This window comes from Lutra lutra, chromosome 2, assembly GCF_902655055.1.
Source record: "Lutra lutra chromosome 2, mLutLut1.2, whole genome shotgun sequence".
Taxonomy (NCBI): Eukaryota; Metazoa; Chordata; class Mammalia; order Carnivora; family Mustelidae; genus Lutra; species Lutra lutra.
Window position 1 is genome coordinate 121,591,642 of NC_062279.1, and position 26,425 is coordinate 121,618,066.

Below are 26,425 nucleotides of genomic sequence, written 5' to 3' on the forward strand. Positions count from 1 at the left end.
ACTTTACATCATTTCGACTTAATGAAAGGTTTCACAGAAATGGTCGACTTTTGGAGAGTGGAGGAAAACTGTAATACTTTTGGAAAGTGGAAGAAATCTGTAAAGGGCAAATTCTCCTCATGATTCTTATTATTTTAAAGGATAACATTTTTAAAAGATAAAATCATAACTGTCATGCAGACAAAAAGTGAATATTAACATTTATATCTTATAAAATATAGAGTTGATATTCTCTCATTAATTCATGAGGAAACCAGTAAGATGTGACAACAGGTTTGAAAGAGAATTCAGAGCCACACATCTTGAGGCAGAAGGAATGCTGAAGTGAATTTACAAATAGGTGCAGAGCTAGCTTATTCCATAGGTAGAAGAGGTATATTCATTAGAGTTCTCCAGAGCTATATAGATTTAAGATATATAGATATGTAGATAGGGATGACAGATATATATCAGAGATTTTTATAGGACCTGGCTTACATAGTCATGAACACTGAGAAGTTTCAGTTTGCCATTTCCAAACTGGAGGACTAGAAAATCTGGTTTAACTTCTTCTGAGGCTGAAGGCCTGAGAACCAGGAATTTCAATGTTTGAGGGCAGGAGAAGATGGATGTCCAAGCTCAAGGAAAAGAGAAATATTTCACCATTCCTTCAGCTTTTTGTTCTATTCAGCCCTCAACGGATGGATGCATTAGTGAGAGTGGATCTTCTTTACTTGGTCTACTGATTCAAATGTTAATCTCTTCTGGAAACACCCTCACAGACATACCCCAAAACAATGTTTTACTAGCTCTGTAGGCATACCTTAGCCCAGCCAAGTTGACATGTGAAATTAACCATCACACAAGGGAACTCAATGTCCTTCATTAGATATACTTAATTTCTCTGTTATTGGTTATTGTATTAGTCTGCTCAGGGTGCCCCAACATAATGCCACAGACTGGGGAGGTTTAAACAGTGGAAATTTTATATTCTCATAGTTCTGGAGGCTGGAAGTCCAAAATTTAGGCTCTGCAGGTTTGGTTTCTGGTGAGGCTTCTTTCCTTGTCTTGCAAACAGCAGCCTTTTTCCTGTCCTCACATGGTGTTTTCTCTATGTGCACACTCCTGGCATCTTTCCTCTTTGTATAAACCCATCAGTCATATTGGATTAGGAAGGCCCTATCTCCAAATATAGTCATAATGGAGGTTAGAGCTTCAACATAGGAATTTGGGGGAGAGTAGGACACAATTCAGTCCAGGACAGTTGTCTATAATTTATAAAAGTTGTAAAGTTGCTCAAAGATGATTAAACACATAGAGACCTTGTAGAATCAGATACTTAGATGATGCCTAATTTTCCATGGAAGATATTTAATAATCATTTTCTTCCATTCAAAAGTCATTCACATTTTCCCCTACAATGAAAAAAAAAAGTATTTGCTACTATGTTCATTTCTCTGAATGCATTTTATAATACTGTTGCATAGTTTTTAAAATTGTGCTAAAATTTAAACTAGTATGGTTTAAATTTTTAAAACATGGTGAGAGGAATTTTACATTGGTTTTTTTACTATATGTTTCTACCCAGGAACATTTGAGAGTGTTTTTTTGTTTGTTTGTTTTAAAGCTCTCATTAAATCTTTGTATATAGGAGACACTCTTTGTATATAGGAATAACTCTTAATTTCAAAGTAATTCATCTTGGTATTGTGAGGGAAATTCCTCTTTCCTTTGTAGTTTTTGAATAATTATCACTGGAACCTAGTGGTTTTTAAAAATAATGAGTTTTGTACCCACCATCTTACATTTATTTTTATATTCATCCTTATAGCTGGGTAAATTGAGAATGTAGGTAATTTGACTACTCATGGTTCCAGTAAGAGCAAATTGATTGCATCTAAGAATAGTGTCTATCTCTTCATGTGTACAAGTGTGTGTTGGGAGATGGCTGGGTGGGAACTTGAGACAACTATCTTAAGGAGGTCTTCTTGGAATTAACACTATATATCTTGGAGACAGTAGATTCCCAGAGCTGAATTAACCATTTCCTGTAATGTCCTTTCCTGGTTTTGGAAGGAACTAGGAAACAAGGGGTTAATTGTACAAGTAATGAAGTTCTTTGAGATCCATGGGCCATTAGCATACAAATTACTTAACTGCATGTAACTCTTCCCCCAATTTCTGGATACTACTGTTACTTTTTTTTGTTTTGTTTTTTAGATTTTATCCCTTTCCTCTTGGAATACTCAGCTTTCTTTGACATAGAGTTCCAGGCTTATTCAAGTCTACTTATGTCAAAGTAAGTGGCAACCTCAACCGAGTCCTACAGCAGCATTAAGCATTCTTGGGACACCTACAGAGATCATCTGGAAGGGATTATTTATCTTAACAGATTTTCAATGCAGATAAAACCTGTCCATTTTGGAGAGAGAGGTCAGAGAACATATACCAGACCAGGGAAGAATATTCTGGGTTTTAAAGCTCCGATCCCTTCATACTTCTATTTAACATCCTAGAAATGCATCTAGAGTTAAACTCCTCATGGAGACGTATGAAAAATATTTTCATCTTTCAAAAAAAATTTTTTTTTAATTTTTAAGAATTTATTTATTTATTTGACAGAGAGAGAGCACAGGCAGGGGGGAGTCTGAGGGAGGAGAAGGCTGGCTCCAGGGAGAGTAGGGGGAGCCGGATCCCAGGATCCTGGAATCATGACCTGAGCAGAAGGCAGTCTCTTAACCAACTGAGCCACCCAGGAGCCCCTACTTTCATCTTTTGACGCACTGATCTTTTGAAACCAAACCTGTTTCCTAATAAAGGAACTACTGTGTTCTCGAATCTTCCTAGAAGCTTTCCCTAACCCTCAATCTACCCCCAAACTGAATTACCCCTTGTCTGAAATCTTACAACACCTCATTTTATTCTTGTATGGCCTTGTCATCTTTTCCCAGTGTTTGTGTTGTTCATGCTTCGGATCTTACCTCCCACACTGTGTGGGACAAGATCCTGCCTGACTGAACATCTCCCACCGCATTACCCAAATGCTTCGTATATAGGAGACACTCAAGATTAGAAAATTTTCTGGATATTTTGCTCATCTCTAATACCTTTTATATTCTACTGAAAATTACCAATGTCCAACTAACTTCAATTCTGTAGTTTGGGATTTTTAGAAAACTACCCTCCCTTCAAGAAATGCCCAACAATTTAACCAGGGCTAGTGCCAGTTTAGGAATAAGACATTAATGCACTTCTATCACATAAGAATTTGAGGCCTATCTTCATCTTTCCATGTTGTCTAATTCAAGTTAGGGTGGTAAAACAAAATCTTTTTTTTTTTTTCTTTTAGCTGTCTGGTGTGCTCTGCTCCTCTGGCCTCATACTTTCCTTTTGTTAGTCAATGATTTCAGCCTCTGCCTTCAAGTTTAACGGTTTGTGCCCCACGCATGCCCCTCTTCTTTTGGTGATTAGGGGCGTTCAGAACTTATTCTGACACGGAATCCTCCCTCATTTCCGATACCTGTACTTCTTGGGGTGGAAAGAGTTTCTTCGCTTTGAAACGCTGACAAGGAAAAAGAATGGGGGAGAAAGTTGCATTTAAACGTTTAAAAGTTGAGTCACGGCTGGTTGCACAGCAAAAGCTCTGCAGTGTGGAGGAAGACTAAGTGTGGCTTGGGTGGCGCAGGGTTGGCCTGGGGTGACTTCTGAGGGGCTTCGCTGGGGTCGAGCCCCTAGAGCTGCGGCGGCCTCCGCGGTCGCCTCCCGGCTCGCCCTCCGCAACCCCCCCTGCCCCCGGCTGCGTTCGGGCTCCCCCTCGGACTGATGTCGCGCGCTTGCGTGCTGAGGCCAAAGCTCCCGACCCAGAGGCCGGCCCCAGAAAGCCCGCAGCGAGTAGGGGGCGGCGCGCAGGAAGGGAGGAGGGCCGGGGGCGTGTGGGGGGGTGGGTGTTCGGGGGTGGAGATGTAGAAGATGTGACGCCGCGGCCGGGCCGGTGCCAGACCAGCCGACGTTGTACCACGGTTGCTGCCGGATCGCGGGCGCTGCAGCTACGGCAGGCGGCCCTCCCGAGAGCGGCGGCCGCGGAGACACCCAGCCCTAAACCCCAGCTCCCGCCCCGCGCTCTAGGGCAGCGGGAGAGGGAAGCGGCGGAGCGGCTCCAGGCTGGGGGCCCGCGGGCGCGGCCGCGCGCTGCCGGGCGGGAGGCTGGGGGGCCGGGGCCGTGGCCGTGCCCCGGACCGGGTCGGGGGCCGGGGCCGGGGGGCGGCGGCTCCCCGCGCGGCTCCAGGGGCGCGGGCGCCCCGGCAGAGCTCCGGCGGGGCCATGGCAGCCGGGAGCATCACCACGCTGCCCGCTCTGCCTGAGGACGGCGGCAGCGGCGCCTTCCCACCCGGCCACTTCAAGGACCCCAAGCGGCTGTACTGCAAAAACGGGGGCTTCTTCCTGCGCATCCACCCCGATGGCAGAGTGGACGGGGTCCGGGAGAAGAGCGATCCTCACAGTGAGTGCTGGCCCGCTCTTCCTCCCCCATCCCATCTCCATCTTCTGTGGTTCTCTCCCCCGCCCCTCCATTCCAGCTTCTTCCTTCTCGTCACTCTGACCTCAGTGGGACCTGTGGTTTCTTTCCGCGCAGCCTTCAGCGGTTTCGGGTTCACCACTCGCCCCCACCTCCCCGGAGCTGCGGTGTCGGGTTAGACACTTCCCGGGGCTTCGGAGTGTGCCAGTTTCCCCTGGTAAACCAGTCCCCTGGGCCCAGAGCCGCAGGGTGCCTGGGCCTGGCCTTCGCGCAACCTGTTGCTTAGGGGATGCCAGGCGGCGGAGAGGTGAGCGGGCTAGCTGAGATGCCGTCCGGGTCCCCACCCTGAAGTTCCAATCCCTTCTGTGTTGGGGGCGCGCAGTCCCAGTGACGGAGACAGAGGGACCAAACTTGAATTAAGTGTTCTTTATTGGAAAAATACCTTCCCAGAGTTGTGCCCTTAAACTCCGATTTGGTAGGATTCGAGCCAGCTGGCACCCTGCTCTCACCCATCTATTTTTAATTTTTTCCTAATTGCCGAAAGCTTTCAGAGCAATAGATATGGACTTTGTTAATAAAGTGCGACACACTTCTGTTTCAACAGTGATGAGAACCGCAAAAGCTTTAATCATCCGCCTGCAATTGTTAGCTTTGGGACCTTGAGCCTGTTTCCTCAGATTTAAAGTGGGGGCGATGTCTTCCTTGCATCAGGTTTGAGGCTCAACTGAGAGCTTATATACAGCGCTGGGAGGTCTCATTTCACTAATGTACACTTTTGTGTTCAGTAAAAATAATCTATTAGTGGTTATAGAAATAACACTGGCCTACAGTCATTGGTTCTCAAACTTGAGGGGCACATTAGAATTCCCTGGGGGGTTGTAACAAATTGCTGAACCTTGTCTCCCGAGTTTGAGTCCTTGGGTCTGGAGTGGGGCCTGATTTGCATTTGTAACGAATTCCCCAGGTGGTGCTGACCTGGGACCACACTTTGAGACCAACTGGTCTATAGAAAACAAGAAGAAAGGGGTATAAAATGGGTTGATTAACAACACTGGTGGACTCTGAAATGGGAGAAAGATCAGAGTATATTTTAACTGGCATCCTGTAAGTGCAGGTGAAACAGCCGTTTTAAAATCCCTGTGTTTGGCCTTCTTTTCTGGGTTTCAGATGAAGACTCTGCTCCTCTATTTTCCTGAGAAAAGACCTCCCCAGGTACAAGCTTCACTCCCCAGTAGTTACCTCTTTATCACAAGATGCTGATGGAACGTCATTCACACCTGTGAGATGACACAGGAAGAGGCCAAAGCTTTGCCACCAAACCTGGGTTGATGAATGGGAAATGTGCTTTTATATTGGGTCTTTACTGATTCCAAAATAGCAACCAGCAAAAGATGCAGCTCTTGAATTTTTTTCGGGTCTGACGTAATTTTTAAATTTTATCAATCACTTACATTATCCAGTAAAACTGCAAAGGTACTTGTAAACCTGTATATATGGGTTAGTGCTGTTTCTCTATTTTAGTAACTTGAATAGGTTTCACAAAATCAAGTTTTGTTTTCATTTTTTTAAAGATTTTATTTATTTATTTGTCCAAGTGAGAGAGAGAGAGAGAGAGAGAGAGAGGGCACAAGCAGGCGGAGCAGCAGGCAGAGAGAGAAGCAGGCTCCCCACTGAGCATGGAGCCCAATGTGGGTGTGGGGCTCGATCCCAGGACCCTGAGATCATGACCTGAGCTGAAGGCAGAGGCTTAACCCACTGAGCCACCCAGGCATCCCCAAAATTAAGTTTTAAACTTTGTGTTTGAAGTTTGTTTTGCATTTTTCTTTTAGGCCAGCACAGCTGATTAGGGTCAGGTGCATGTATGTCCCAAATAATTTTGTTCTTTTCTAGTAGCGCAAACTGTCTGTAATGATAAAGGAGCATGTTCTATGACTAAAAGACAGAAGAACTCTCCACCAGATTAGGTTCATATTGGGGCTTCTCCTATACCTTTTTTTTTTTTTTAAGATACTTTATTAATTGTTGAATCTTTTCTTTTTCTTTGAAGCTTTTGATTTTCTTTTAGAATAAAACTATATAGAGGATAGTGAGTTAGGATAATTCTGAATTGCATAGCATACTACTGCCCTTGTAATAACAGCTGTTAACTTTTTCTTACCACCTATGAATTTTTCATAATCTTATTTTTTTTTAAAGATTTTATTTATTTATTTGACAGACAGAGATCACAAGTGGACAGAGAGGCAGGCAGAGAGAGGAAGGGAAGCAGGCTCCCTGCTGTGCAGAGAGCCCAATGCGGGGCTCGATCCCAGGACCCTGGGATCATGACCTGAGCCGAAGGCAGCGGCTTAACCCACTGAGCCACCCAGGCGCCCTCATAATCTTATTTTAACTCACTGGTTCTCAAAGGGGGGGTGGTGACTTTGCTCCTGCCCACCACTCTCAACATTTGGCAAGGCCTGAAGACATTTTTGGTTCATATTTGGAATGGTGCTACTAGTACCTAGTAGGTAGAGGCCACAGATGCTGTTAACTATCCTACAATGCCCAGGATACCTCCATTATCCCCAGCAAAAAATTTTCTGACCCCAAATGTTAATAGCGCTAAGGTTGAGAATCCTGCCAACTTTACAACAAGCTAAAGACAGCATGTTGAAACTGAAGAGTAGAATACTCATCCAGATTTGTGGAAGGTACGGATTTTTTTTTTAATTTACTTTTTACTTTTTAAATTTTTTATTAACATATAATGTATTATTAGCCCCAGAGGTACAGGTCTGTGAATCATCAGGCTTACACACTTCACAGCACTCACCATAGCACATACCATTCCCAACTACTCTCCTCCTCACCCCCAACCCTCTGTTTTGTGAGATTAAGAGTCTCTTATGGTTAGTTTCCCTCCCGATCCCATCTTGTTTCATTTATTCCTTTCCTACCCCCCCAACTCCCCATGTTGCTTCTCAACTTAGGTACGGATTTTTTTAAAATCACCTTTTACCAGGCAATAGACTGAGAAGAATAAAAACCTAAAATGACGAATTTAGACCACTTCAGTGTAGCACAACCTGGAAATAAGTTTAAGTACAGTATATTTTTCTGGCATGTCAAAGATGTACTGATAGTTGACCAAACCAGGACAAGACTGATGGGAAAGATACAAGAAAAAAAATGATTATGGACATGATATAACAATATTTTCCCAATCACGTCTCCTCCATTACCTAAACAAACAAGACTGACCAGAAAACATGGAGAAAGGAAAGCAGAGTTAATGGTTGCCACAGTTTCCTATTGAATTATGGCTCAGATATGAAGACATACTTGAAAAGTTGAAAAACTTCAAATGGTTTTGTCCAGTTGACCTGAAAATCTCTGATTTTGCCAATTACTTTGGAATTAGCATTTTCTGCCCAGATGTCTTCTAAAATGCAAATAGCTTTAAAAAGAAGAGTTCAGTCATTATGTTAACATTTAGTGTGAGTTAAATTGTGAGTTTAATTTCTTCCCCATACCTGAGCAAGACTGGAATTTAAGGAGGGATTGTATAAATGTGAGGTGCCAGTTAGGTATGGGGGATGTGGCTCAGGTGCTAAAGGGGAGACAAGGCAGGGAGGTGTGGGGCAGAGGGCAGAGGCAGAAAGGAAAGGGGAGGGAGAAGATGACTGAATGCCAGTTTTCCTTCTTCTAAGTGTTGTTGAAGGTCACTTTTACTTTACACCTGGGTATCCGCCTGTGTTGTTTTCACTTGAAAGGGCTGATTTTCCTGCACGTTCCTCATAGTCCTGGAGTAACTTTCATTCGACATGAGAGTTTTGATAAAGGCAAGATGTGATAACAGAGTCTATTTCTCCAGCAGGTGTGCTGCTCACCTGGCTTCCTTTTGGTATCCTGGATGTTTTGATTGGCCTCTTCAAACACCCATGGGATTGTGGAACATTAAGTATATACTCTAAAGTCATGAGCCATGTAAAAACTTAGGAAGAGAGAACATTTTATCCCAAGGAGCACATACATGCACCCTGTGCTGGAGAGCAGTGAATGAAATGTATGCTGCTTATGGAGATTTTAGCATTAAATGTGTTCCAGATGCTCTTATTTGGGAAAAAAAATGGCGTTAGTTGGCTGTTTCTACCCTTGGGCTTCTCCTAGGAGGTGGCGGCCTGTTTGCTGTATTTCTCTGCTTCCAGGCCCTAGAGAACACTGAGACTTGGAGAGGCAGAGGGACCTGCCCACTCCTGTGTGGAGCAGGGATGGGATCCTGGCCCTCCTGACACCCATGCTCTTTGCCACGGCACATATTCCATGCAATTCCAGTCATAAAAACAAGGGATTGTGAAATTCAGAGGGAGGCGTCAGACCTTGTAGTTCACCGATCTTGTTTTATAGAAGAGAGGATCGAGGTTCAGAACAGTGACTGATGACCTGAGTTCCTCGGCTAGTTTCCCCGGTGATCATCCTGAGTGAGCTTCTTACCCACCTGGTCCCTTGCCTTGTCTTCCTGCCCTCCCTCAACCTCACTGCACTCTTCCATTCAGTCTCGAGAGCCCTCTCCAGGGCCCCCCTTTATGGGCTTCCTCCATTTCATAGCACTGGCCAAGCCAGCCCCGCTGTGTAGTGGAGTTCTTTTTTTTTTTTTTTTTTAAGATTTTATTTATTTGACAGAGAGAGAGAGATCACAAGTAGGTGGAGAGGCAGGCAGAGAGAGAGAGAGAGGAGGAAGCAGGCCCTCCCCACTGCACTATTGATGCAGTGATACTAGACTCTTTCCTCCCATCTCTTGTGGGTAATATCTGGCAAGTGGATCCCACTAATTTGCCTTATTAAGCACAATATTTACTATAATGCTATTTACATGCAGTACACAAATGAAGTAAGAATCTAATAGCTCATTTAATCATGGCAATCATGTAATTGGTAGAGCAATGAAAGGACAATTCATGAGTCATAGATATTACCACACCTTAGAAGCCTTTTAAGAAGAGTTTGATGCCAAGTGACTTCAGTGTAGAAAAGGCAGTATCCTCTTGTGACACAGCCTGAGGGCTCTCCTTGTATTTATAAGATGGCCCTTACGTAATTAGACTTTGACAATGGTGTAACAAGGGGTTCTAAGTATTTTCACTTAGATTTATGATACTATTTTAAATGGATGGCCATAATTTTTAAGTTTAATTTGAAAATAAAATATTACAGATATAATAAATGAGACATAAATGATTCTTTATATGTTATAATTATAAAGTTGACTTTATTCATCCATGCATTGATTCTTAGAAATCACCATCTGTGATACTGAAAGAGGTAAGTTTTGAGTCTCACATCATTGAAACTATTGTTTTTCAACCAAAAGATGCCTGTACAACAGGATAATCATTACACATGTGCCATAGCCTTTGCTTGTTTTTCCAAATTCCAGCGTTTGTTGATTTTCCAAAAACCCTGCTTGGGCCCCTTTGTCCTGTAGCACACATCTGTTAGAAGGCTGGTCTGGGGTAAGAGTCAAAGACATGAACTGGAACAAGGCAAATCAGCACATTCAGGGCAAAAACCTGAACCCTATGACTGTATTCTATCCAAGCAAATGTATTTTGTTCTGCTTGGTTTTGAGCTGGTCATTTTTTGCAATCTGAAATCCGAGATCCGGTCACGTAAATGCTCTCAATGCTCAATAAATATTTAATGCTTGATTGTTTGCAAAATCATTTGGAAGATTATGTCATTTGGAAATGCAGTTGTGGCAGCATGATTTTTAGTGTTTTGTTGTATCTATTGTTAGATTCACTATTGTGTTCTCTTTTGCTATCATACTCCTCCTCTGAGCTAGGTTATTTATAGCCCCAGAAATTTAGGCAAGGACTAAGAGTGGTGACTCCCAGAAAACCTCACCCCTTGAGCCATAGACTGGTTCTTAGAAGCCAGACTGGTCCCATTTTAAATTCCTGTAGGATATTTTTAGTTTGAAGAAATTTGGAGGACCTGGAGGCAACAGACAGCCAATATTCAGTGTTTAATTTGTGTCTCATCCCAGCTGTTCTCTGTCACTCTTCCTGGGCAAGGTGACTTTTCAATTGACCAGTGTGTCCTTAATGCTTGCTTATTCATTTGCAGAAATCTGTGGTGCATGCGTGTGTTTTTATTTTCAAAGGGCTACTTATTCCCTCATATTAACTTACCTTCTAAATGGAATTATTCTATAGAATCCCGAAGTGAAAGTTTTCCAGATTTTTAAGATATTCCAGAGATGATAAAAATGAGGAGGAAGTTCCTCGTAAATTGAGCTGTTGAAAGGAATTTTCCTGTTTAATTTATAATTAATTAATGAACTATTTTAATTAATTTACTTCTCTGACAGAGTAAGAGAGCACAAGCAGGGGGAATGGGAGAGGGAGAGGCAGGCTCCCTGCTGAGCAAGGAGCCCCATGCAGGGCTCAATCCCAAGACCCTGGGATCATGACCTGAGCCAAAGACAAACACTTAACCATCTGAGCCACCCAGCTGTCCCTATTTAATTATTTAAATTAAGCTATACATTAATTTGCAGGTGAAATTTATAATTAAGCAATAAAATGAGTCAAGATAGAAATGTTTGTGTTTTTTTTTCCTTAAAGGAAATTTGTACAGAGTGTAATGGATCTGGCTCATTCTCTGAGTACATTGTTCTCTGTTTATAATTTAGGCACTTTGAGAAGATGCTGGCACCTTAGGGTAGGAACCATGAATTCTCTATTTAAATAAGCACTATAAAGACTTAGGACCTTTTCCTCAGGGAGTGCTTAATAAATGTCAGTGGCCGATGAAAACATTTTGTGTGGACCACCCAACCCTGTGTAGTAACTACCCATGGACCATGTGCTGTAGAAAGAAAGCTTAGTAAGGTTTCTTGCTCTCTTGGTGTAGTAATATGTGCATTTAGACACTTGGTCAGTCTTTTATTGAAGATGGTTATATGAACAAAGTTATATTTGAAAAGTATTTGGGAATTTTAGAGGCTTTAGCCTTTAAGGCTAATCTTAGACTTTCTTAGAGTAATCTCTATAGAAAGTTAAATCATTTTTCAGGATTAATAGTTTAAACTTGTTAGGAATTCTGTTTTCTTCAAAAAGCATTTGGATTTTTATCATGTACTCTGTGGTACATAACATTTCTTAGGTGTGCTGTGCATTGTTTGTTCATTCTTTTGAGGCCAATATCCTGGAATCCTGTGCTCTCTTCTTCTAGTTCATCTTCTTTTCTCTATTTAATTCTGGATCCTGCCCCCTGGAATTCTGTTTAATCATTGTGGGCCAGCAGCCTTTCACTTCAATCATGTGGCCTTATCCAATTTGTCACCCTACTTGACGCTTGATACTTGATGCCCTATGATTCGGCACTTGATATTATTCCCTGCCTCTGTCTTCTTGAGAATTCTTTGGCTTCTCTTACACCCCATCAACCTGGTTTTCTCACCCATCCAATGGTCCCTTCTTGTGGGTTCTCCTATTTTTGCTCTTTTGCTATCATATTCCCCAAGGCTCTGTTTTGGGCCCTCTGCTCTTTTTTCTGAGTACTCCCATTTCTCCAGCAGATCATTGGTAGTCTCTGTCTCAGTCCCCGATTTCCCATGTCTGTGTTAGGACCGTGTTGCCCTCTGCTTGAAGGACAGATAAACTGCCGTAGTCATAGTCTCAACTCAAAATGCGTAAAAAAGAACTTAACGTCTTTTTCTCAAACTAACATCCCTTTCTACCAAATTTCTATTTGTAGGAGAATTATTCTTCTAGTCTTCAAAGCTAGATGCCTCAGAGGCTTCCCTGCCTTAGTGATTTTTCTTTGCCCTGTCTTTTGATTTCCCCTACCCTTCACTTACTTACAACCAGACCCTACCTGACTTCCCTTTTCACATGTGATCTACCTGCTCAATCTTATTTCCAAATATTTACCATCCCAACTCTCCTGATACTACTGACGTCCCTCATCTGACAGGCCATCACTGTTAAAGTGATTGGCCTTTCCTCATGTGAGCTTGTTTTTGGAAAATCCTTTTTCTTATCAATTCCCCTCACACACACTCTTTCTGTTCCCACCTTTTTCTTCTTTTAAGTCTTTTAAGACTTTAGCTCAGCAATCTTCTCTTTTGTGAAAGTTTGCCTACTTACCCAAGGAAGAATTGTTTGGATCTTTGTTTTCCCCACAGTGCTTGGTACATATTCTGCTGCAGAACCTAATGATTTCTGTTGTCAGACATGGTTGATGTGTTTCTGTCTGGCAGTGGGACTGAACTCCTTGCAGGCAAGGACTGGATGGATTTTTTTGTATCTGACCTCATGCACAATGGCCACTCAAAGAGTGTTTGTTAAATTCTACATGTACCTGGCAAATTAGCTGAGTGTTCTCACTTCCGTTCTGACCTTCTCACATCTTCCTCCTCTTCGTTTTAATCTGCTGTTTACTTGAGATGGAAAGTCCTCTCAATCATTTTACCTTATCCTAGTCCGAATCATGCTTTAGGTCACATTTCCTTCATATCACCCTGGACCATCTTTCTTTTCCCATATGCTTCTAATAGTTTGATGTGTTTTAATTTCATGTTCCCTAATGTTACTGGAGATTCCTAGTTGAGAAGGATTTTTTTTTTTTTAATCCAAACATTACCTAGCAATCTCTTATTCTCTTTTCTTCTCTGAGGGTCTGAGACTGAACTGACTCATCCCAGATCCTTTTGGCTCCATTTGCTGAATGAATGACCAGGCTGAAGCCTAGGAAGAGGTTCAAACAACATTTGTAGAACAAGCTAGAACTTTAAATAAATAAACATAAATACTAAAGTATGAGGCATGTAAAGAGGATAAATTGAATGCCCTATCACTGTAGTTCTTTCTGCAGACACATATCACATTATTCAAAAGAAGTACTAAAGGTAAAACAATCATTTGTTGGGATTACTTTTTATGGTGGAAAGTTTTCTTTTCAGCTGTTGAATAACATTAACATTTCTCACCAATTCCAGAACTAGTTCTAATCCTCTAAATAAGGATTACTGATCTGACAGTTCATACTTGAATCAGACACTTTAATCCTTAAAGCTCTCTCTCTCAAACTAAAACCATTGAATCATTTTATAAATTAGGATTAAGAACTATCTGGTACCATTGCTAGTATCCTTTTTGGATGTGAGGGAACTTCTTGGCAAATAGTTAAATCCTAATATTCAGAATTATGAGCCAAAATTCATCACCACAATCTTAAAGCTCTTAAAAGGATACAAATTGTATGACAAAATGAGTCATAGTCTTTGTGATGTGATGTCTGTAAGGGTGGGTGGGAGAAATTGCTGAATGACCAGTCTTATTCTACTCCTTTCTAAGCTGAATCATTTTACAAACAGAAAACAATTCATAGGTTTTTCAGTGGTCATTCCGGAAATGGAAAATGGAAGAGAGTAACAACATCAAATAATACTTCCATTTTAAAAATGGCTTTTTGAAATGTATCACTTGATGAACAGTCTTTCTTTGTCTTGAATTAGAAATAAAATTAATTTACTGCTTAATAACATGTATCTTTTAATCTAACACCTCCAGTCTCTCTCTCACTCTCTCTTTCTAATCTATTAATTGATTATATTAGTTTTCTTGCCTAGATTTTTTTTTCATTCTCCTGTGTAATTTGACCTTTCTCCTCATAGCTGTTTCTAGAGTTGACTCATTTGAAGATGGTGTATGTGTGTTGGGGGGGCGATTCCATTTACTTACTGGCTTCATGGTTATTTGGATGGGGACTCAAGGAGAGAAGGTCTCTTTAATCTTGGAAATTATGATTCTGGGATGGTATAATCTTGCATTTAAAATGGTTGGTCCTCTTTTGTTACTTCTTATTAGAAACAAGTTTGAAGAGCCTTTTTCAGGTCCAATTTAGTCATTAATGTTCAAATGTAAGATTAATTAACCTTATTCCCTTATCTTCTTTGGGGATAGGGCATGTGTCCAAAAAGTTATGTGAAAAAAGAAATAAAATACTCTATTTTGAGTGTGTTTCTAAGTTTTAGAAGTTCTTTTTACATACTTACATTTTTATATTACTCTGAACTGAATAATTTAGTAATGGGAATATAATGCAAGTAAAATTGGGAAGACAGTCTTTCTAACTGGTTTAATAGAGATACTATAAATAAGACCTATACAGTAAGTGTTGGATTTAAAAATAATGAATTACAGCAACTCTTTTGGCTGTTACACAGTTGGAAAAGTGAGGCACAGATTATTTTGTATGGTGGGTATTAAAGCCACAAAGTATTCATGGGATCTGTCCAACCTTGGCCAGGTGCCTGGGGAGATTGCCATGTTATTGGCAAAGTCTCTGGACCAGGCAGTAGAGGAGAAGCCATTGTTTGGCCTTTACCTCTATATTCCTAGGACCTTGGTACTTATGGAGTATTTTTTGAATGAATGAATGAAATTCTTGAGAATATGCTGTATGTCAGCTGTACAAGTAATGTGTTTAATCTTGATTACAAGCTTATGAAGCACAAGTATTATTAACCTCATTTATAGATAAGAATAAAGTTTTGCTTCCCCCAAAAACAAGAGCCCAGGACCTGATGGATTCCCTGGAGAATTCTACCAAACATTCAAAGAAGAAATAATACCTATTCTCCTGAAGCTGTTTCAAAAAATAGAAACGGAAAACTTCCAGACTCTTTTTATGAAGTCAGCATTACCTTGATCCCCAAACCAGGCAAAGACCCCACCAAAAAAAGAGAAGTTTAGATGAATATCTCTGATGAATATGGATGCTAATATTCTCAACAAGATCCTAGCTAATAGGATCCAACAGTACATTAAAAAGATTATCCACCATGACCAGGTGGGATTTATCCATGGGATGCAAGTTTGGTTCAACATTTGCAAATCAATCAATGTGATAGAACAAATCAATAAGAGAAGAGAGAAGAACCACATGGTCCTCTCAATTGATGCAGAAAAACCATTTGACAAGATAGAGCATCTGTTCCTGATTAAAACTCTTCAAAGTATAGGGATAGAGGGAACATTCCTCAAACTCCTAAAAATCTATCTGTGAAAAACCCATAGCATATATCATTCTCAATGGGAAAAACCGACAGCCTTCCCACTGAGCTCAGGAACACAACAAGGATGCCCACTCTCATCACTGTTGTTCAACATAGTACTAGAAGTCCTAGCAACAGCAGCCAGACAATGAAAAGAAATAAAAGCTATTCAAATTGGCAGTGAAGCAGTCAAACCCTCTCTCTTTGCAAATGACTGATACTTTATATGGAAAACCCAAAAGATTCTGTCCCCAAATTACTAGAACTCATACAGCTATTCAGTAATTTGGCAGGATACAACATCAATGTACAGAAATCAGTTGCTTTCTTATACACTAACAATGAAAATATAGAAAGGGAAATTAGAGAATCCATTCCATTTATTATTGTTCCAAGAATGATAAGATGCCTGGGAATAAACCTAACCAAAGAGGTAAAGGATCTGTACTTGAGGAACTACAGAACACTCATGAAAGAAATTGAAGAAGACACAAAAAGATGGTAGAGCATTCCATGCTCATGGATCAGAGGAATTAACATTTTTAATATGTCTGTATTGCCCAGAGCAATCAATACTTTCAATGCCATCTCGATCAAAATTCCACTGGCATTTTTCAAAGAGCTGGAACAAACAATCTTAAAATTTGTATGGAATCAGAAGAGACCCCAAATTGCTAAGGAAATTTTGAAAAAGAAAAAACAGGGGAAATCACATTGCCTGATTTCAAGCTTTACTACAAAGCTGTAATCACCAAGACAGCATGGTACTGGCACAAAAACAGCCACATAGACCAGCAGAACAGGGTAGAGAGCCCAGATATGGACCCTCAACTCTATGGTCAAATAATCTTCGACAAAGCAGGAAAAAACATACAGTGGAAAAAAAGACAGTCTCTTCAATAAATTGTGCTGGGAAAATTGGACAGCTATGTGTAGAAGAATGAAACTCGACCATTCTCTTGCACCATACACAAAGATAAACTTGAAATGGATAAAAGACCTTAACGTGAGGCAGGAGTCCATCAAAATCCTAGAGGAGAACATAGGCAGTGATCCCCTTCAACACCGAGCACAGCAACTTCTTTCAAGATATGTCTCCAAAAGCAAGGGAAACAAAACTGAAAATGAACTTTTGGGACTTCATCAAGATCAAAAGCTTCTGCACAGCAAAGGAAACAGTCATCAAAACCAAAGGACAACTGACAGAATGGGAGAAGATATTTGCAAATGACATATCAGATAAAGGGCTAGTATTCAAAATCTATAAAGAACTTATCAAATTCCACACCTAAAGAACAAATAATCCAATCAAGAAATGGGCAGAGGACATGAACAGACATTTCTGCAAAGAAGACATCCAGATGGCCAACAGACACATGAAAAAATGCTCCACATCACTCGGCATCAGGCAAATACAAATCAAAACTACAATGAGATACCGCCTCACACCAGTCAGAATGGCTAAAATTAACAAGTCAGGAAACAACAGATGCTGGTGAGGACACAGAGAAAGGGGAACCCTCCTACACTGTTGGTGGGAATGCAAGCTGGTGCAACCACTCTGGAAACAGCATGGAGGTTCCTCAAAAAGTTGAAAATAGAGCTACCCTACCCAGCCATTGCACTACTGGGTATTTACCCTAAAGATACAAATGTAGTGATCTGAAGGGGCACGTGCACCTGAATGTTTATAGCAGCAATGTCCACAAAAGCCAAACTATGGAAAGAACTTCTATGTCCATCAACAGATGAATGGATAAAGAAGAAGTGGTATATGCATACAATGGAATGCTATGCAGTCATCAAAAGAAATGAAATCTTGCCATTTGTGATGATGTGGATGGAACTAGAGGGTATTATGCTTAGCGAAATAAGTCAATCAGAGAAAGACAGTTATTATATGAGGAAGTTGAGAGGCTACAATGGGGGGTTTTAGGGGTAGGAAAAGAATAAATGAAACAAGATGGGATTGGGAGGGAGACAAACCATAAGAGACTCTTAGTCTTACAAAACAAACTGAGGGTTGCCGGCAGGAGGTGGGTAGGGGGAGGGTAGTTGGGTTATGGACATTGGGGAAGGTATGTGCTATGGTAAGTGCTGTGAAGTGTGTAAACCTGGTGATTCACAGACCTGTACCCCTGGGGCTAATAATATATGTTAATAAAAAAAATTTAAGGGGTGCCTGGGTGGCTCAGTGGGTTAAGCCGCTGCCTTCGGCTCAGGTCATGATCTCAGGGTCCTGGGATCGAACCCCGCATCGGGCTCTCTGCTCGGCAGGGAGCCTGCTTCCTCCTCTCTCTCTGCCTGCCTCTCTCCCTGCTTGTGATCTCTCTCTCTGTCAAATAAATAAATAAAATCTTTAAAAAAAAAATTAAAAAAAAAGAAAAAATCTATATTGAGATACCACCTTACACCAGTTAGAACGGCCAAAATTAACAAGACAGTAAACAACAAGTGTTGAAGAGGATGTGGAGAAAGGGGAACCCTCTTACACTGTTGGTGGGAATTCAAGTTGGTGCAGCACCTTTGGAAAACAGTGTGGGTAGTCCTTAAGAAATTAAAAATGGAGCTACCTTATGACCCTGCAATTGCACTACTGGGTATTTACCCCAAAGATACAGGTATAGTGAAAAGAAGGGCCATTTGTACCCCAATGTTCATAGCAGCAATGGCCACAGTTGTCAAACTGTGGAAAGAACCAAGATGCCCTTCAACTGACGAATGGATAAAGAAGATATGGTCCATATACACTACGGAGTATTATGCCTCCATCAGAAAGGGTGAATACCCAACTTTTGTAGCAACATGGATGGGACTGGAAGAGATTATGCTGAGTGAAATAAGTCAAGCAGAGAAAGTCAGTTATATGGTTTCACTTACTTGTGGAGCACAGGAATAACACAGAAAATATTGAGAGATGGAGAGGAGAAGTGAGTTGGGTGAAATTGGAGGGGGAGACAAATCCTGAGAGACTGTGGACTCTGAGAAACAAACAGGGTTTGGGAGGTTGGGTGAGCCTGGTGGTGCATATTAAGGGCATGGAGCACTGGGTGTGGTGCATAAACAATGACTTTTGGAACACTGAAAAAAATTAAAAAGAATAACGGTTTGATATAACCTTTTCAAAACATGATCTCAGGGCACCTGGGTGGCTCAGTCCTTAGGTATCTACCTTCAGCTTAGGTCATGATTCCAGAGTCCTGGGATCAAGCCCTGCATTGGGCTCCCTGCTTGGAGGAAAGCTGGCTTCTCCCTCACCCCTTGCCCCTGGTTGTGTTATCCTCTCGCTGTGTTTCCAAACTCTGTCAAATAAATAAAGAGAATCTTAAAAAAAAAAAAAATCTCTTTGTGATAACAAGTAATGAATTATGCCTTCTAGACTTCTTGGTGTTTAGAAGACAGTTTCATGGTCAGAATTCTAGATAGACAATGTAGCAGAAATTTAAACAGAAAGAGCAATTTAAGAAAAAAGAATTTAAACTTTTCCCAGAGGCTTTGCCATGTCCAGCAAACTTAAGGTCTTTGCCATCTTTTCTCCCATGATATTATTGCGTTATTTTTGTTTAGGAAATATTAATCATTTAATATAAAACAATTCCTTGGGTGGCCAGGTGGCTCAGGCAGTTAAGTGTCTCTTTGGCTCTGGTCATGATTCCAAGGTCCTGGGATCAAACCCCATGTCCGTCTTCTTACTCAGTGGGGAGTCTGCTTCTCCCTCTTCTTTTGCCTGCTTGTGCTCTCTCTCTTTCTCTTTCTCTCACACAAATAAATAAAATCTTTTTTAAAAAAGATTTTAATTTATTTATTTGACACACAGAGAGAGATCACAAGTAGGCAGAGAGGCAGGCAGAGAAAGAGGGATAAGCAGGCTCCCTGCTGAGCAGAGAGCCTTATGTGGACCCTGAGATCCTGAGATCATGACCTGAGCTGAAGGCAGAGGCTTTAACCAACTGAGCCACCCAGGCGCCCCATAAGTAAAATCTTAAAAAAAATTCCTTAAAATTTAGGGGTTGTTTTCTGAAGAATTCAGAGGTTCTTAAATGGCACATATAAAAATAGACTAGGAAATAATTAAAAGTAAATACTGTGTAAGAATAGAGTGAACCTTGAAGATAGGGTCTGGAAGATTAAAATGCAGAATAAACTGGGGCATACAGAAAGTGTAAAGAGAATAACTGAAAGGATGTTTTAAGAGTTAGTTCCTTTCAAGTAGATTTGAGATAGGCTCGCTACTTAAGAACGTGTGGTGTAAGACCAAAAACCAACCTCCCCCCACAAAGCAGATGTAGTTGGACCCATTTTATTTTAATCTTTCATTTCATTTTAAACTTCTTTTAATCTGGTTCATTAGTAATTTTTTAGTATCTACTATGTGAGGAAATAAAGACAAGATCAACAGACGTGTTAAGAAAGCACTTATAACCAGATACATCCAGAAACGTGTCTAAAATTAAACAACTCTTGGGGCGCCTGGGTGGCTCAGTGCGTTAAAGCCTCTGCCTTCGGCTCAGGTCATGATCCCAGGGTCCTGGAATCGAGCCCCGCATCGGACTCGCTGCTCGGCGGGGAGCCTGCTTCCTCTCTCTCTCTGCCTGCCTCTCTGCCTACTTGTGATCTCTGTCAAATAGATAAATAAAATCTTTAAAAAAAAAAAAGTAAAATTAACTCTTTCCTTGAAATCACTTGCCCCCCTTTTTCGACTGCCCAATATTTTAAATAGTGTCACCATCTTTCTTGCCAGCCCAGCCCATCTCTTGGAGCAAATGTCTACTCTTTGTCTTCCTCAATGCTCACATCCTCTTCTTGAGCCCTATGCATTTCAGTTACACAATGTCTTCTACACTCACCCTGATCTCTGCACCCTTGCCACAGCTGTGCTGTCCCTGACTGTTGTAACTGCCTGCTAACGCATCCCATCTGTATGAGTCTGCTAGGATTGCTGTTAACAAAATACCACGGCCTGAGTGGCTCAAGCAATAGAAATCGATTTTCTCACATTTCTGATGGCTACAAGCCTCAGATCAAGGTGTCTGCAGGTTTCATGTCTTCTGAGACTTCTCCTTTGTTAGCGGATGGCTCCCTTCTTGCTGCCCCTTCACTTGGTCATCCCTCTGTGCACACACTGAGTTCATCTTGTAAAAGACACTACTCAGGTTAGGTTAGGGCTGTCTCTAATGACCTGGCTTTAACTTAATCACCTCTCTAGAAGACTGGTCTCCAAATACAGTCATTTTCTGAAGTGATAGGAGTTAGGGCATAAACATATGAATCTGGGGGGGAGGTTGGTGAGATATAATTCAGGCTGAGTAATCTTTCTGAAGACCCACTCTGATCATGTTATTCCTCTCCTCCATGAAGCTTATGGACTTGAAAGTGTCCAACCCCTGGTACACAAATTGCTTACGGATGTAGGCACTGTTGAAAGGCTGTAAGAATCCTAGAGAACAGGAAATTTACCAGTAGATGGGTAGTTATCTTAGATATCAAAAAGTGGAATAAAGATGTTTTCTGGAAACTAAAGACAGGTAGTAAGCTTAATGTAGGTCTTTGTTAAAAAAAAAAAAAAATCCCCAAAGACTTGAGAATACTGAGAAAATAACACAATAAGTAGTATATATGGTAAAATAATAGAAGAATAGTAACATGTATAGACTTGATATGTTGATTTCAATGGGCTATCTGACCAAATTTTTTTTCAGGTTTTGTAATATTTATACTGTTTTTTAAAGTTTTTATTTTAATTCCAGTAGCATACATTGTTATAATAGTTTCAGGTGTACCATGTAGTGATTTAGCCCTTCCATACTTTACCCTGTGCTCATTATGACAAGTGTACTCCTTAATCCCCATCATCTATTTCACCATCCCTCACCTACCTCTCATCTGGTGACCATCAGCTTTTTCTCTACACTTAGAGTCTATTTCTTGATTTGTCTCTTTTTTTTCCCCTTTGCTTGTTTGTTTTATTTCTTAAATTCCACATATGAACAAAATCATATGGTATTTGTCTTTCTCTGACTCAGTTCTCTTAGTATTTTACTTTAGCTCCATCCATTGTTGCAAACAACAAGGCTGAATGATATTCCATTGTGTCTGTATACACACACACACAGGGAGACACATACCACATTGTCTTTGAGCTGCATCCCTATCTTGGCTAATGTAAATAATGCTGCTATAGACATAGGGGTGCAGGTATCCCTTTGAATTGGTGTTTTGTATTCTTTGGCTAAATACCCAGTACTGGAATAATAGGGTCATGTGGTAATTCTATTTTTAACTTTTGGAGAAACCTCTGTACTGTTTTCCACAGTGGCTGCACCAGTTTGCATTCCCACCAACAGGATGAGGGTTCCTTTTTCTCCACATCCATGCCAACTCCTATTGTTTCTTGTGTCTTTTAGTTTTAGCCATTCTGACAGGTATGAGGTGAATCTCACCGTGGGTTTGATTTGCATTTCCCTGATGATAAGTGATGATGAGAATCTTTTCATTTATCTGTTGGCCATCTGAATGTCTTTAGAGAAATATCTATTCATGTCTTATGCCCTTCTTTTTTTTGGATGATTTGTGGGTATTAAGTTGTATAAGTTCTTTATATATTTTGGATATATAAACTCTTTATCAGCTATGTCATTGCAAATATCTTCTCCTATTCCATAGGTTGCCTTTTACTTTTGTTGATTGTTTGCTTTTTTTGTGCAGAAGCTTTTTATTTTGATGTAGTCTCAATAGTTTATTTTTGTTTTTGTGTCCTTTGCCTCAGGAGATATATCTAGAAAGAAGTTGCTATAGCTGATGTCAAAGAAGTTACTGCTTATGTTCTCTTCTAGGATTTTTATGGTCTCAGGTCTCACATTTATGTCTTTAATCCATTTTGAATTTGTTTTTGTGTGTGGTGTAAGAAAGTGGTCCAGTTTTATTCTTTGCATGTTGCTACCCAGTTTTCCTAACATCATTTGTTGAAGAGACTGTCTTTTTTCCCATTCATTATTCTTTCCTGCTTTGTCAAAGATTAATTGATCATATAATAGTGGGTTTATTTCTGGGTTTTCTGTTCTGTTCCATTGATGTATGTATCTGTTTTTGTGCCTGTACTGTACTGTTTTGATTACTAGGGTGTTGTAATAGAACTTGAAGTTCAGAATTGTGATGCCTCCAACTTTGTTTTTCTTTTTCAGTATTGCTTTGCCTATTTGGGATCTTTTGTGATTCCATTAAAATTTTAGGATTGTTTGTTCTGGTTCCGTGAAAAATGTTGTTGGAATTTTGATATGGATTGCATTAAATGTATAGATGACTTTAGGTAGTATGGACATTTTAACAATATTCTTCCGTTCACTGAGCATGTATTGTCTTCTCATTTCTTTGTGTCGTCTTCAACTTCTTTCATTGGTGTTTTTTAGTTTTTAGAGTAACAGGTCTTTCACCTCTTTGGTCAGGCTTATTTCTAGGTATCTTATGTTGGGTACAATTGTAAATGGGGTTGTTTTCTTTCTTTTTTTTATTAAGATTTTATTTATTCATTTGAGAGAGAGCATGAATAGAGGGGAGAGGCAGAGGGAGAAGGAGACTCCCTGCTGAGCCAGGAGCCCCACGTGGGGCTTGATCCCCAGACCTGGAGATCAGGACCTGAGCCAAAAGGCAGAGGCTTAACCATCTGAGTCAGCCAGGCACCCCAAAATGGGATTGTTTTCTTAATTTCTCTTTCTGTTGCTTCATTATTGGTGTATTGAAATACAACAGATTTCTGTACATTGATTTTGTATCCTGTAACATTACTGAATTCATTTATCAGCTTTAGCAGGTTTTTGGTGAAGTCTTTAGGATTTTCTATATATAGATCACATCATCTGTCAATAGTGGAAGTTTTTCTTCATCCTTCTGGATTTGGATGCCTTTTATTTCTTTTTGTTGTATGACTGCTGTGGCTAGGACTTCTAGTACTATGTTGAATAAAAGTGGTGAGAGTGGACATCCTTGTCTTATTGCTGACCCTAGGGGAAAAGTTCTCTTGTTTTTCCCCATTGACGATGATGTTAGCTGTGGGTTTTTCATATGTGGCCTTTATTATGTTGATGTATGTTCCCTCTAAACCTACTTTGTTGAGTGTTTTCCTCAGGAATGGATGTTGTACTTTGTTAAATGCTTTTTCTATGTCTATTGAAATAATCATGTAGTTCTTATCTTTTCTTTTATTGGTATGATGTGTAAATTGATCCATTTGCAAATATTGAACCACCCTTGAGAATAAATCCCGCTTGATCATGGTGAATGATTTTTTTAATGTATTGTTGAAATTGGTTTACTAGTATTTTCTTGAGAATTTTTACATCTGTTCATCAATATCGGCCTGTAGTTGTTTGTTTGTTTGTTTGTTTTTTTAGTGGTGTCTTTACCTGGTTTTGGTATCAGGGTAATACTGGTCTCATAAAATGAATTTGGAAGTTTTCTGTATTTTGGGATAGTTTAAGAAGAATAAGTATTAATTATTTTTTAAACGTTTGGTAGAATTCACCTGGAAAGTCATCTGTTCCTGGACTTTTGTTTGTTGGGAGGTTTTTGATTTCTGACTTTTTTTTTTTTTTTTTTTTTTTTTTGCTGGTTATCAGTCTGTTCAAATTTTCTATTTCTTCCTGTTTCAGTTTATATGTTCCTAGGATTTTATCCATCTCTTCTTGGTTGTACAATTTGTTGGCATACACTTTTTCATAATATTCTCTTATGATTGTGTTTCTGTAGTGTTATTTCTCCTCTCTCGTTTGTGATTTTGAGCCATTTCTCTGTTTTTCGTGGTAAGTCTGGTCTAGAGTTTTATCAGTTTTATTAATTTTCTCATAAAACCAGCTCCTGGTTCATTTATCTATTCTATTATTTTTTTAGTTTCTATATCATTTATTTCTGCTCTGATCTTTATTATTTCCTTCCTTCTGCTGGTTTTGTTTTTGTTCTTTTTATAGCTCCTTTACGTATAAGGTTAGGTTGTCTATTTGAGATTTGTCTTTCTTCTTGAGGTAGGCCTATATTGCTATAAACTTGCTTTTAGAACTGCTTTTGCTGCATCCTGGAAGTTTTGGACTGTTGTATTTTCTTTTTTATTTGTTTCCATGTACTGTTTTGTTTCTTCTTTTATTTCCTGGTTGAACCATTCATTGTTTAGTAGCATGTTATTTAACCTCCGAGTGTATATGGTCTTTCCAGATTTTTTTCTTGTGGTTGACTTCTTTTTCATAGTGTTGTGGTTAGAAAATATGCATGGTATGATTTTGATCTTCTTGAATTTGTTGAGGCTGGATTTATGAGCTAATATGTGATTTATTCCAGAGAATGTTCCATGTACACTTGAAAAGACTGTATTCTGCTATTTCAGAATGGAATGTTCTAAATATGTCTGTTAAATGCATTTGGTTCAGGATGTTATTCAAATCAATTGTTTCCTTGATTTTCTGTTTAGATGTTCTGTGTATTGATATAAGTGGGTATTAAAGTCTTTTACACTTATTCTGTTATTATGGATTAGATCCTTTGTGCTTGTTTTTAGTTGTTTTATGTGTTTGGGTATTCCTATGTTGGGTGTATAAATATTTACAATTGTTGTACCTTATTGGATTGTCCTCTTTATTATTATGTAGTGTCCTTCCTTGTCTCTTATTACAGTTTTTGTTTTAAAGTCTACTTTGTCTGATATAAGCCTTGCTATTCTGGCTTTCTTTTGACATCCATTTACATGATAGATGTTTCTCCACCCTCTCTCTTTCAGTCTGCAGGTATCTTTAGGGCTCAAATAAGTCTTTTGTAGGCAGCATATGAATGAATCTTTAAAAAAAAAAATCTATTCTGTCACCTTATGTCTTTTGATTAGAGCATTCAGTCCATTTATAGTCAAAGCAATTTTGATAGAAGTGTATTTATTGTCATTTTATTATTTTGTGGTTCTTTTTGAAGATTTTTTCTGATCCTTTCTTGTCTTTCTCTCATGGTTTACTGATTTTCCTTAGTGATATAATAGGATTTCTCTCTCTTTATTTTTTGCATATTTATTAGAGGTTTTTGATATATGGTTACCATTATGTTTGTATATAAGTTCTGCATGTAGCAGTCTATATTAAGTAGATGGTCGTTTAAGTTTGAACCCATTCTTTACACCTCTCCTATCCATGTGCTAGGTATATGCTGTTATATTTTATATCCTTTTATTTTGTGAGTTTCTGGCTTAATTTTTTTTCAGAAATATTCTCTTTTTTTTTTTTAACTACTTTTGTGTTTTGTACCTTATGCTGTCACATTTAGTTTCTCCTTTCTACTCAAAGATTCCCCTTAATATTTATTACAGTGTTGGTTTAGTGGCCATTAACTCCTTTAGTATTTGTCTGGGAAACTGTCTCTCTCCTTGTGTTCTGAATGATGGCCTTGCTGGGTAGAATATTCTTGAAAATAGTTGAAAAAAGTCCTGTTGAAAAAAGTCCTGTCAGCCTTATGGGTTTTCTCTTGTAAGTTACTTTCTTTTGTCTTGCTGCTTTTAAATGGTTTTTCTTTATCAGTGTAATTGGGAAATTTAATTGTAATATGTCTTGGTTCGGGTCTGCCTTTTTTGATTTTGATGGGAGTTCTCTGTGCCTCCTGGATCAGGATATCTGTTTTCTTCCCCCAGATTAGGGAGTTTTTCAGCTATTATTTCTTCAAATAAGTTCTCTGCCCCCTTTTCTCTCTCTTCTTCTGGGACTCCTATCATGCAAATGTCACTACGTTTGTTTGATGGAGTCATTGAGTTTTCTAGGTCTATTTTCATTTTGCGTAATTCTTTTTTCTCTTTTTTGTTTAACCTGATTACTTTCTATTACTCTGTCCTATAGGCTATTAATTCATTCCTCTGCTTCTTCCAG

The 26,425-nt window shown here is 39.7% G+C and overlaps 1 protein-coding gene across 1 annotated transcript in view; it reads left to right on the forward strand.

The window, feature by feature from the left end:
* The first annotated feature begins 3,896 nt into the window (after window positions 1-3,896).
* FGF2 (fibroblast growth factor 2) overlaps window positions 3,897-26,425 on the forward strand; it is a 62,820-nt gene continuing 40,291 nt past the window's right edge. Inside the window, exon 1 of the mRNA XM_047718380.1 lies at window positions 3,897-4,477. Within this exon, the coding sequence (XP_047574336.1) occupies window positions 4,300-4,477 (178 nt within the window). The 5' untranslated portion in view covers window positions 3,897-4,299. The remainder of the gene's footprint in view (window positions 4,478-26,425) is intronic.